At 56.0% G+C, this 13,223-nt stretch overlaps 1 protein-coding gene across 2 annotated transcripts in view; it reads left to right on the forward strand.

Moving 5' to 3' along the window:
- The first annotated feature begins 1,617 nt into the window (after positions 1-1,617).
- Positions 1,618-13,223, forward strand: part of SLC9A3R2 (SLC9A3 regulator 2) — a 28,187-nt gene continuing 16,581 nt past the window's right edge. Inside the window, exons 1-2 of one of the 2 annotated variants that reach the window (XM_042864753.1) lie at positions 1,618-1,894; positions 6,391-6,648. In XM_042864753.1, the coding sequence (XP_042720687.1) occupies positions 1,685-1,894; positions 6,391-6,648 (468 nt within the window). In that variant the 5' untranslated portion in view covers positions 1,618-1,684. Of the gene's footprint in view, positions 1,895-4,121; positions 4,190-6,390; positions 6,649-13,223 lie in introns of those variants that run through there. The other variant, XM_042864754.1, reaches the window with a different exon arrangement.

The raw sequence follows: 13,223 nt of genomic DNA on the forward strand, positions 1-13,223 counted from the left end.
AACAATTCCTTCTCCTCCCTCCCTCTCTCCAGTGTTTCTTTTCTTTTTTTTTTTGGTTTGGCCAGAGAGCGGAAAAATCAATTATTCGCACTCCTCTAAACTGATTAAAAAAGCTTCAGGACTCCACAAAGAGGCTCAAGGGAGCAGTTATGTTGTACAGCAGATAAAATGCTCTCTGGATTCTCCACTTGCCTGCAGCAGCAGCAGTGCTGCAGGGACAAACCCAACGGAGCTGAGCTGGCACCCAATGCACTGCGACCTCTTCTTTGTGTCCAGCACAGCCCCTGCTGGTGTGCAGCACCCGAACATCCACACTGCCTGCAGGAAATGTGGGTGGAAAGAGAAAAATAATGCTTTCTTTTAATTCTCTTTGGTTCGAACATCCCATTGAAAAGTGGCTTAATGCAGAACTTCAGCAGAAGCCCTCTCCTCTCCTTCCTCTATAAAAATCTGCTAGGAAAGCAGTTGGGGCATTGGAACAAGCCCTTGACATTGGAACAAGACCCACAGCACCAGTGCTGTGACAACAGATCTGGGTTATTTCCTCCTGTAAAAGCTCTCAAGGAAATGAAATCAGAGATGCAAAGGGGTGAAGATGGGAATCTCTGTGTTTCAGCACAGCTGATGCCAGTGAGCTGAGGGCAGCTCAGCCGGGCAACGAGTGCAGCACAGCTCTGCTGCTGGAAGCTGGAGCTGGTGAGCCCTTCCCTGCAGCCTGGCATTGGGGGACACTAAGTTTTTGTCTGAGGCTACACATGGACCAAGGTGGGGAAAGGGCTGGGGGAACCTCAGTGCCCTGCAGACACAGAGACAAGCGGGATGTGGGGAGGGCATTGGGGCAGCTGAGCCCATGGCGGTCCTTGGTGAAATAGCTGTGTGCCATCTCAGAACTCTTTCCCAGGAACATCCGGAGCTTGTCAGGCCAGCAGTTCTGCCGGTGCCCGGCTGGGTGGACCAGCAGACATCCCCAAAGGGCTCTCCATCTCCAGGCTGGGCTGCAGCCTCCCCTCTCTGAACCCATCACATCTCAGCAGCTCTCTGGGAGCGAGGGGTCCCCATTCCCTCCCGTTCTCCTCCTGGAGAGCTGTGCTGCTCTGCGCTGCTTTCCATGCGTCCCCATCCCTGGGGAGAATGGGTTAGGGCTAGGGCCTGGCTCTGGCACTGCTGCGGTACCTTCAGGGAGTTCCTGCTCCCTCCAGCTCGGGGGTCTCCGAGCGGCCCCGCGGGAGCCGCGGCAGCCAAAGCAGAGCCCAGGGAGGCCCCGCTCTGCGCTCCCCGCACGGTCCCGATCGACTCCGCTCTGAGCAGCCCCGGGCGGCCCCGATCCCCGACACCCCCGCTCCGCGGGCATCCCCTCACCACCCGCCCCCGGGACACCACCGGATCCGTCCGCCCCGTTCCCGGCTCCGCCCGCCCCGTCCCCATCCCCAGCTCCGCCCCTTCCATCCCCATCCCCGTCCCCATCCCCTCCCCACTCTCCGCGCTCCCGGGCAGCGCGCAGTATGGCCGCGCTGCGCAGCGCCCCGACCCCAACGCCGGCCCCGACCGCGGCCCCGGCCCGGGCCCGCCCCTCCGCGCCCCGCCGCCCCGCGCCCGCCCCGCGCCGCGCATAAAAGGGCCCCGCGGCCGCCCGCCCCCGTTCCGCTTCGCTCCGTTCCGCCGCGCTCCTCCGCTCGCCCCGGCCATGGCTAAGGATCAGCTGAAACCGCGGCTGTGCCATATGCTGAAAGGGGAGAACGGCTACGGCTTCCACCTGCACGGCGAGAAGGGCAAGAGCGGGCAGTTCATCCGCAAAGTGGAGCCCGGTTCACCCGCCGAAGCGGCGGGGCTGCGCGCTGGGGACCGAGTCGTGGAGGTGAACGGGCTCAACGTGGAGCAGGAAACGCACCACCAGGTCCGGGGCTGCGGGAGTCGGAAGGGGGGAGGAGGGGTGGGAGGAGTGCGGGGATTCCCCCCCCATCCCCCGAGGCTGAGTTCCCCAGCCGCCGTGCGGGCATCACCCCGGATCCCATCGGAGCATCCCGTCCCAGTGCGGTGCCGGGGGTGCCCGGTAGGGTGGGTGACCCAACGCAGGTCTCGGCCTGTTTGGAGTTCTTGCAGCCCGGAACACCTCGTTCCCACGAGAACGGCCGTGTCCCCGCTGCAGGGGGATGTTGTAATCGCGGCAGCCAGGAGAGCGAGGTGGGAGAGCTGAAGGTGTTTTGGCATGGGCAGGGCGCTGCTGTGTTATGCAATCTACGGCGAAAAGGAATCGGGAGACCCGGGCTTTATTTCCGGCTCTGCTCGGTGCTTTTTTCGGCCACTTTAGGCAAGCTGCTGCAGCCTGGACTGGGCAAAGATGCCTCAAAATCTACAGATAGAGCCTTGCAGATGTTCAGCGGTTTGAGTGGCTGAAAGGTGATAGGGCTTTGTAGGGTTTAGTATCTGCTGTAGGGCACGGACAGAACTGGAGGGGATCCAAGTAAGACGGGTCCCAGTTCTGCAGGAAGAGCTGCATGCTTCAGGCCGTGTCCATTTCTGTTTATAAAACCAAATGTTTGTTAAATAGTTCAGCACAGAGAACAAGCAGTGAGTCTGGGGCAGCCACTGCATAGCACCATGGTGTATTGAGTCCAAGGCTTGAGTGCAGGCACCTGGCATCTGTGGTAGTGATGCACTGTTGCACAGCAGGGTTGTGCCTTGTGCAGCCTTCGGTTCCAGCACTCTTTTGGGGTGTGTGTATGGGTTCTGAGTTCCACCTACGGGCATGGATACGGTGTTCTCCAGGGCAGAACCTTTCAGGGCACGGTGAGCAGCTCGGGTGTCTCCACTAAAGCCTTCAATTCCCCGCCCCGTGCTTAGATTCATAGGTTCCCATGCTCATTTTGCCTGTTTGGATAATCTGAGCCAGCTCTGTGAAAGTTGATGTTTGTCTTGAATGTGATTTCAAAACCACCCGAGGAGGCTCTGTGCTTTGATCCTGCTGGGCAGCGAGGCGGGTGGTGCTCTCCTGTTGGAAAGCATTGCAGCTCCCCGCTGGAATTCGGATGCTGGGGAAAGAGCGATAGCAGATCCGAGGTGGCCTGCTGTGGCTTTGAAATGAGCAGGGGCTTCTTGAAGGCCAAAGGGAATAGGGGAGACTTTCCCTCTCCTGTTTCCAGCTGGTGGAAGAAGGATGGAGCTGTGGCATTACTGCTGTGGAGCATAGGATGGGGTGTCCTATGGGGCTGGGGCTGTTGGGGAGCAAACAGGCCCAGATTGTTCCTGCTGCAATGACACCAGTGCCTGAGCATGCCCCAGGACCTGCTCTTTTTGCCCAGCCAAGAATGACTTTCCCCAGTAAAATGCCAACCAAGGGCATGCTGCAGGATGGGTTATGTTGCTCTGGTGCATGAGCACAGCTGGAACTGAGCACTGCTGCAGTCTCTCCTCTTCACACTGTTTTGATTGCTGTCCTTGGACAAGTAACACTTCTCCATGCACATCTGAAGCTGCAACAGGATGGCAATGGGAGCAAACAAGGCTTTGCTGTTCAGTGTAACTGTTTCTGGCCAAAGCTAGCTCTATAAGGAGCAGGAGGTGTTCCCACGGTGTCCTGTTCTGCCAGGGATGCAGCACTGCAGCCTGCTTCTGGTGGTGGGCAGAATAGTTGGATGCCACAATTCGGATCCCGTGGCACAGCGAAACCTTGGAGGGGGCTGAAACGGGGCTGTGTGTGGGACACTTTGTGTCCTGTGGCTGTGACAGCTCATGGGGTGCCCACAGTGCTAGTGACCAAGAGCAGCCCCTTTGTGTGGCTATGGCACATCCTGAGGAGTGCGTGGAAGCTTGTGCTATGGTGGTCTCGGGTAGAATGCCTTCTTCTGCTCATGCATCTGCACCAGCAAAGCAAGCCCAGAGGTGACCAAGCTGTGCTGGTGGCATGGGAAAGCCTCTAGGTCCACTCTGGTGACACCAGAGCTCTGTGCATAGAGGCAGTGCATCCAGAGTGGAAGGGAAAAACTGAGCCCTTGCCAGCACCCTCTCTGGAGCTGCAAGGTTCTGCTCTGGGCCAGTGCTGGCTCCCAGGGTGGGAGCGGGTTTGGGTGGAGCCGTGGAGGATGTGGGGCAGGGAGCTGTGCGGAACAGATCCAGAGGTGCCAGATGCAGAGTGGAGACTGAACCGTCCTCAGAGCTGCGGGTCTGGGTCCTGGCCATGGCTCGGAGGCGGGTAGGAGATGGGGTGCTTTGCTTGGGTACCTGCTTTGCTCTCAACCCTGCTACTCCATCTCTAAGGATGTAGCTCCTGTAGGAGCTGGAGGCAGCTTGGCTGTTGTACCATGGGCAGTGCTTCGTAGTGCCTGTGTTGGGTTGGGATGCTTCTGCTGTCCTGTTCTGCTTTGCTGTTCCAGTGCTGCAGCTGTATGGAAGGACTTGGGGGCTTGTTGGGGGGCTTGTGATATGAGCTCCCCAGTGCTCACAGTGCAGTTTGCATGGTGCTTGAGTTCCAGTGGCAGTCTGGGGGTTTCCCGAAAAGGAGAACACTTTGCTTTGTGCAGCTGCTTTGAGGAACATGCCCTGGCAACTGTGGTTTCCCCAGCGTGTGGTGCTTGGCAGGGACCAGCCCAGCTCCTGTGCCAGTGGCAGATCTTCTGTGCTACATCGGATCTGTGCGACTTTTCTCGCTGCCAGTAGTGAGAACTACTGTGCTGCAATGGTGCCTGCAGGACCCAAACTCTAGGCCTGAGAAGGAGGGAGGAATGTGCAGGACTCTACCATTGCTTTTCCTGCATGCTTCCCCACCTTTCTGCCCATCTGCACCTCCTACCCCCGCACATCAGCTGTTTGCTCCCAGTGCCTTTCTGGAGATGTGCCCTGTCACAGGTACTGGTGTAAGCAGCATCACCTGGTGTTGCACAGAAGTGGATCTGAAAAGGAGCAGATGGGTTTTCTGGGGCTCGGTGGAGCAGCAGCCTGCAGACAGGTTATGGCTGGGAGCCCTCCTGGTGTGGGGCGACAGGTGTTGGTGCTCGCTGGGTTGGTTTGCTCAGCACATGCAGCCATGTCTGCAGTCTATAAATTTCATCTTGGTTGTTTTTTTTTCATTTGCAGATACTGGCTCTGTTGACCTTGAATGGAGCTTGCAGGGGAGTAAATAAATGCTGGCTAATTGCACATTAGGCTCGTTTGTCACTTCTAACCTTGGCGGTTGCAGTATCTGGCTGGCCTGACCTAGATAGGGCAGGAGCTGTAAGGAACCCTTCTCTGCTTCAGGGCTTCCCCAGCAAATGCAGGCTGTCACAGGGCCATGAGAGGTGGCAATGTCCCCCTGCAGCTGGGGAGGGTGGCAGAGCTGTGATACCATCCTCCTCTTCGTAATGAAGGCCTATGCAGGCAGCAGGTGATGCCCAGTGAGTTACCACCCTGAGGCTGCAGGCAGAGGGTTCTGGAGTCTTTTTCTGCCCTTTTCCCTCACATGTCCTCGATTATTCCCCATTCCCACCCCATCCTGCTGTGCTGTACTCATGTGCCCGCTCAACTGCCCTGGAGCTGAGCGCAGCTCTCCACTTTCCCACGTGTGAGCTGCCCTGTGCTCCCCTTCCTCCCTGCTGGGCTGACACCGCCAGCTCCTTTCAGAGGATCTGCAGTCACAAAAAAAAAAAAAAGTGAAAAAGTGAGGCTGTATGAGGACAATGGTCCCATTCAGCTGTGCCTGGAGCTGGAGAACAGCAGGGACGGGCTCATCTCCTGGTGCTGGTTTCCCTTATCTCTGCTGTCCCATCGCACGGAGGGATGAATGCACGGATCAGATTGTTGCTTTCATAAATCTGCTCGGGGGATGTGGGGGGGGTGGGGAGGGAGGGGGGTCAGGATGCTGATGTTGAGAGTGCAGCAAAGGCAGTTGAGACACTGCATTTGTGCTCTGGTTCTTGGTGCAACCTAGTTTTCCACCTTGTGTCTGGTTCTCTGCCCTGTCCCTGGGTGTGGGGGGAGAAAGAAGCCCCAGGTAAGGGGGGGAGGAAAGGGGGGTAAGGGTTTGCAGGGCTCTTTAAGCAGTGGAACTGTGCTGTCCCTGTGAAGGATGAAGCCAGCAAGCAGGATTCAGAATGCATGTTGTATGATGGAGCAGCACACTTGCAAGTGGAGCAGAGGGGATGATGTCCAGCAGTGTGTGTGCAGCTGGGCAGATCCACCATTTAGATTGGGCTGGAAGGAATTGTCACTGTCACCCATGGCCGTAGGCTGTGCCGTCATGAAGGATGCCAAATCTCTGCTCTCCTCCCCTGTTGCCTATAGAGACAGCAACGGATGTGTACCCTGCAGTGAAATGGAAGCAGCAGGAGAGCACCAATGGGCTGAGGGTCCTGAGATACAGCTCCCCCCAAGAAGTGGGGAATCTCTGGGCTTCTACTCACTTCTTCTCCTTTGCAGGTGGTGCAGCGCATCAAAGCAGTGGAGACAGAGACCCGTCTGCTGGTGGTAGACAAGGAGACAGATGAGTACCTGTGCAGCCTGCGTCTGACATGCACAGAGGAGATGGCACACAGTGGGATCCTGCTGGGCTCCAGCATCTCGCCCTCTAAGTCAGTGGGCAGCGACAACGGGGAGGTGTGGAAGCCACAGCTGGAGCTGAATGCGGGCAGCCTGCAGCGACACTCACACAGCTTCTCCTCACACGGCAGCAGGAAGGTGAGGGCAGAGCTGGTGGCATGATGTGTGGCTGGACAGCAGGATGTGTCCCATTGCAAGCGTGCTTCCCATCAGCAAAACCTTCTGTATGTGGCTTTGGGGAACTCAGTGTGTCCCAAAGCTGTGGGTGAGCTGCCCCATGGCCTTGTTTGCTCTGCTGGAAGCAGTGTTGGCTGCTCCTTGAGGACCTACAGAGAGCAGCCAGACTTGGGGACAACCAGGCTGCCCTGGCTGATGTCGTTGTCCCTGTCTGGGGGCAGGCAGCTCATGGTGTGGATGTGATGAAGCTGTGCTCCTTAACTCAGTCCATTTCTTCTCTGTTACTGCTAGGATGGAGGGAACAGCTGGGTTGAATGTGTTCTCAGCTTTTTGCTGAAATAGGAAGGAAATAAGCTCTTTTTCAAGTGGTCTGAATCTGGACTGTGATTCTGCAGTAAGCGCCTTTTATTGGTAAACTCCTTTTCAGCAAGGAAAGAATTTGAGGTGGAAGATGTCCAGTTTCCATGGCTGGCTCCCTGCTGGGAGGGCGGTGATGGCACAGCCTTGCACGCACAGATATGCAGCACTCAGCCCCAGCACTGCTCATGCATGGGGTGTGAACATGACAGTCAGCACCATGCAGCTGGCTGTCCCCACCTGAATCACTGAGGGGGTGAACCCTGCAGCCCTGTGGTGCTGCTTACAACCAGGCTGTGCAAGGCTTTCCCTGCTCCCAAATCCAGCTTTAGCACTTGTTGCCCTCAGGAGCCCCTGTGGGGTAACAGCTCAAGCAAATTCTGCATGGGGATGAGGCATAGAGCAGGCAGTGGAGTTATGAGTGGGGTTCTGCCTCTGACATTTCCCCCCCTTGTATGAGCTGCTTGTGTTGGGCAGGGCTTTGCCTGTTCCAGGGCTGTGCTGGTCTGGGGGGCCGCCCTTCCTGGGGGTGCTTTAGGCTGTGATGTGAAGGTATCTTAAGGGCTCTGGGTGACAATGGAAGTTAGTGTTGTGGGACTTATAACCCCCTGGGGTGGTTGGTGGGACAGGAGAAGGGAACCGGGGAGAGAGGGGCTGCAGTGGGGAGGGCCATGCACGGCTTCCCAGGCTGGGGGTTTCCTATCCTGTCTCTGTTCCTTTTGCTGGGTGAAATCCAACAGTTTGTGCTGACGGGAAGTTGGGCGCGGGGAACGGGCTGGTCCTTTCCGGCCTTTGGGTTTCGGCTCCTCCAAGGAGAGGGTGGGACAGGGAGAGCTGAGCAGGAGGGGGGTGCAGTGTGGGGGGAGAGCCTGGACCCCCCTGCGGAGAGGCTGTGGGGTTGGTGGGGGTAAGCACATGGAGCAACCGTTGTGTTTGAGGCTGGTGGTGCCAGAACCCGTGCTGGCATCCAGCAGATGCAATGGCCAAACAGGACTTAGTGACCTGTGGTGGCTTTGCTTTGGGGAGAGCTCAGTGGGACTGTCCCAGGTAGATACCATCCATGGGGACACCTCAGAAGCCGTGGCTCCTGGAGCGTCACTGCCCCCAATGGGGCTCTTTGTGGGGCTGCTGAGCAGCTCTGAGCCTGCTGGGCACTTGCAGTGGCTCTGCAGTTGTTTTGTTCCTGCAGCAGCGCTTCGAACAGCTGAGTGCTGTGGGATTTCCTGTTCAAGGTCACTGCTGCACTGGGGCCACAGGTGGCTGGAGCTGCAGGACCTGGTCTGCGCATTGCAGCCCAGCTTGCTTCAGGGAGGCAGCACCCTGCATCCTGCAGTGCAGGCTTCAGGCAGGCAGACGGCCCTACAGTTGGGCTCCCCTAAATCAGGTCTGTTCAGCACTAGGCATTGGGCAGTTGTTCAATACAGCAAGGAGCAACTGGAGATGAGGAGGGAAATGTGGCAGCAGGGGTGTGATGCAGTAGGCAGGGTGGGCACAGCTCTGCCAGCCTCCCCCCATGTTTGTTTTAGAGCAAGAAGTGCCAGCAGCTGTGGGCAGTGAGGTTAAGGTGTGACCTGGTGTGCTGGACGCAGTGCCTCCAGCAAGCACTGTAGTGCTATGAATAATTCAGCACCTATTTAAAATCAGGGAGCAGGGTGGCAGGGCTGGCTGCCAGCAGTGTGTGCCCGGTGGAGCACAGCACCATGGGGACTTAGGGCTGTGGTGCCACAAGGACTGCAAGGCCCCACTTCTGCAGTGCTGCCTTCCTTACTGCTGAAGGAGAAGCACCTGAGTGCCCAAAATCTTCTCTAGAAGAATCCTGCTGTGAATTTGAGGTGCAGTTTTCCCTGCAGGCAAACAAAGCTGGTTACCCCGACGCCTCCCACAGGGAGGTGAGATGTGACTCCATCTCTGCAACGTTGCTGTATGTGCCTGCTGGGAGCTGCTGTTATTGCAAAGGTGCCTTTGGGGCAGCACTGTTAAATGAATGCTTGGGCTGACGAGGCAGCAGGGGTGCGTGCTGCAGTGCGTAGGCAGCTGAGGTCCAGGGCTGTGGTGTAGGGCTGCCTGTGGCTGTTGGGATTGGTGCCTCGCTGTTCTCCAGCTGTGTTTGCAGGAAAAACAAGAACAGCAAGGCCTTTGGGATGCAATTGGAATGGTGCAATTCTCTCACTGCTGTTCTTGTCGCACCAAAGCATGATTTGGGAATGCAAAGGGACTGCCGTGACACCTTTATCATTTGCATAGTGAGCACACATCTTTAGTAGCTCCTGGCCTCAAGCAGCCTACTGTTCTCACAGGGGAATTTTTATGCAGGGGAATTCGTGTCCAGGTGTTGAATAGAAATGCTGGGGCTGTGCTGCATGCTGGGCTTGGCTGTATCCCTGCAGCTGGGTGATGGGCTCAGCGCTGCAGGCAGAGGTCTGGTCCTGTTGCCACACCACACAGTCTGTGTGCAGTGCAAGCAGTGATATGGGCAGTTGCTGAGTGGTGTCCTTCAGCTCTTGATACTGGAAATCCTGGAGGAGCCTGGCTTTGCTGGGGGAGTGGTACAGCCTTAGCTTTGCTCCACAAGCCATAAACAGCTGGAAAATGGGTGATCTCTTTGGACTTAGGGCATTGCAGTGACAGTGCAGTGTGCCACCAGCCCACCACGTACCAGGAACAGCTGTGGGCCTGGAGATGGCTGTGCTGCTCCCCAAGGAGCACTGAGCCCAGGGGTCCTGCAGGTGTGAGCAGTGCTGACTTCAGGGGGGTAAATATTTACCCTTCTGTTTGGGGTCAGGAATAAGAGCTTTGTTTCTATTGCAAACAAAACTCTGCATTGCAACATCTCGTGCCGCCAGCTTTCTGCCGGAGTGCTGAGAAAGGAGTAACATAGCACAGATGTTTTTGGAGAACTTTGCCAATTCAGTTGAGGCCCAAAATTTAGGGCTTGTAGAATAACCACAGAGATGTAATAAAGCCTAACATGAGCAGAAGTGTCTGGAGTAATTATGAACTTTGGAGAGAAAGGAGGGGAAAAAAAAAAAAGAAGCAACAAAACTTAAATAAATGTGTGGCTTAAATTAAAGCACTTCCCTACAGCATCCTGTGCTGCTCAGTCTCAGTGGCTGAGAGCAGAGGGAACAGCAGGACCCATCCCTGGTTCCCCTGCCCAGGGCAGGTAAAGGCTCAGATAAACCCTCCAGCATGGAGCAGGGGAGCTATGGCTGCATCCCTGTTGCGTTTCCTGCTATTCGTGCAGCATCTTTCTGTGGACACTGCGGTAGTTGCAGCTTTATTTCTGCTTGAGTTTGCTTCAGGCTGCAGCTGGATCCCAGCTTGGCGTGGTGTAGGGATGCAGCCTGGCAGCAGGAGCACTCCCTTACAAGCACCAACCTTACCAAGCCATTTCTGCTCTGGAGCTGCTGTATCAGCAATGCCATTGGCAGTTTGGGTTACTGCTCTGCTGTGTGCTGTGGGTTTGAGATGGAGTGTGGTGTCCTATGCCCTTGCTGGAAAAGGGGAAATGGCTGCAAGGAGCCTGGGGGCAGCGCCCTGTGATGCTGGAGCTCAGCCCCGGGAGCTGAGGCTGGGCTTGTTTTTGGGATTAGCATATTAATCCAGTCCCAGAGGCAGAGCTGGCATGTGGGGAAGCCGGCAGCCTTGTGCTAGCGCTGACCCCACTGCATTATTGATGGAGCTGTGCTCGCTGGCATCGTGTGTCGCTCGACATGGGAGCAGCTCCAGCTCACAGCGACATGGGAACTGGGGAAATGCACACAAATAGCCATTTTTCAGACCATTGTCTTCCCTGACCACCCAGGAAGGTGGTGCTTAGTGAAAAGGAGGGGGATGAAACCTATATTTTTTCAGACTACCTTTCCAGAAGCGTTAGGGGCTTCCAGGAACTGGATGTGTTTCTGCAGCTCTCTGTAGTGCAGCACTGTGCAGGCAGCTGAGGGCCGTTTGGGTCTGAGCAGTCTGGGGCTCTGTCCCATTGCCTCGCTGGGGACAGGTCCAATCCCATCCTTGTGCTTTCCAATCTTCTCTGTTCTCCCCTTGAGCATCAGCAATCTGTTAACTTCTGACATTATTTGTTCTGCTGTCAACTTTAGGCTGGCACTGTGGCATGTGAGATGTGCTGGAGTCTTGGACTGTGATGAACCCACAGAGGAGAAGGGTTCACTGGGCATTGCCACAGCACTGGGAGAAGGGGCTCTGCAGGGCAACGTGCAGCTCACTGGGGGGGATTTTCATGCCGGGTGGTGCAGGAAGCCCATCCCCGGAGGAGAGCATCCACCCCGTGGCTGAAACTTCCTCCGGGGGATATTTTTAGTGAAACACAAAAGTGAGAGGCAGATAGAGACAGGAGGAGCTGCGCCCTGCCGAGTGCCTTTGTTCCTGGGGCTGTGTGCTCCCAAAGGGACAGAGGGGTCAGCCTTGGAGACTTGTGAGGGTACAGCAGTGCGGGTGGGTGAGCGCATCCTGGAGTGGTGACACTGCTGATACCAGGAGATGTGACCCTTCTGCATCCCCTGGGCCCTGCATCCCATGGTCCCTCCCATCTGCATCCCTGGATAATTGAAGGCTTTCCTTCAACGTGTTTTAAAACACCAATATCCAATGGGAGTGGCTCAGAGCGCAGTGTGCTCTGGCACAGTCAGCCCCAGCTCCTCTTGCTCATGGGGATGCTCAGAGCAGATTGGTTTAATAACAGCCTGCTCCCTGCCAGTCGCTTGGAGGTTCTGTTCAATAGCACAGTTATTAAATGGTTTCCAATAAATTGAAATTGTTCTGGCAGGAGCTGGGCCTTCTGCATGCGCCTTGGCAGCAGTGCTGTCTCTGTGCTGTGACTGCTGTGTCCCTGTGAGCAGTTTGGGGCCAGGGTGGTGGTCTCATTGTGGCGCAGGGGCTGCAGCTCTGGGGAGTGGCACAAGCTATGGAGCTGGAAATCAGCAGGGCAGACTTTATTTATTAATTTTGCAACATGTTTCTTGTGATGAGTTTGTTTTCGTATGCAAAGCAGTCTGCTTTTGTAAGTCCTTTGATTTCTAATGTGCTCAACGCTTCAGAGCTCACTTCCTTTAAACTACACTGCTTTTGTGCTGTGTTACTTATTCCTAAGCCCCCACAAAATGAACTGTGGAGACCATGCAGTCGTGTTGTCCCTCCAGCACCATCCCCAGTGCCCAGCAATGCGTGCCTGGCTCCCGTGCTGGTGCTGCTGTGGGTGATGCTCTGGGCACGGCCCTGCTCCGTGTTGGTGCATGGGACTGGAGATTTGCTGTGACCAAGGGAGGCAGCAGGTGTGGGGGAAGGTGTCAGGGTGACATCAGTGCTTGTGGGGAGTGGAAACACGTGGAGCAAACATGCAGCATATGGTGGCTTTGTGGCACACGTTCCTGGGCTGGAGGGGGCTGCGGTTTCTAGCTGTTGGGCAGGCATGCTGCTTCCAAATGGGGGTTCAAAGAGCTCTCTTTAATCTGCAGGGCAGTATCCTGTGCCGACTGCAGCCATCACAGTGCACAAGTGAGACACCATGGCTGTCTCAATGCCTCTCAGTGTGTTTTGTTCTGCTCTTTGGTTGGGGAGACCGAGACTGAGAAGTTCAGTGATTTACCCAATGTTGTAGGAGAGCTCAGCGCATTCTTTTCAGGTCCAGTTTTGGCTCTCAGCGCTTGGCTCTGTCTCTCGGCATGGAGCTTTCACAGGCAGTGGCCTCTGGAAGCTCCAGGTTGGAAAATAAGAGAAAACTAAACTCTTAATCAGCACTGGGCTTCTCCTGCTCCATATGTTTCTATATGTAAGGAATTAAAATCTGGATTGTAGACATAATTATTTCTGGCAAGATCCATATTGTAATTTCATTTCACTGCTGCTCTTGCCTGTACCCCCCCAGTGTTTTGGTTCCACTGCTGCATGCCCTTGAGCCATAGCCAGACTTGGAGCTGGGTTTTTGGCCAAGTCTCTCTTTTCCCACTAATATCGTGCATGAGTCTGCTATGGGGTGAGTGCAAAGATCCATTAGCAGTGAGTCCTGAAAGCTACGCTCAAAGCAGTGTCTCCAGCAGGGAAAGAGCTGTTTCCTATGGGCACTGGTGCTGCAGCAGCGTGTGGGGTGGCTTTGTGCACTCCTCCTCTCTGTTGAAGGGCACTGAGCTGTGCTCCCCAAGGTGCTGGAGAGGCAGATGGAGGGG

The sequence above is a fragment of the Lagopus leucura genome, unplaced genomic scaffold (genome assembly GCF_019238085.1).
Source record: "Lagopus leucura isolate 7727_CA_CO unplaced genomic scaffold, USGS_WTPT01 Super-Scaffold_760, whole genome shotgun sequence".
Taxonomy (NCBI): Eukaryota; Metazoa; Chordata; class Aves; order Galliformes; family Phasianidae; genus Lagopus; species Lagopus leucura.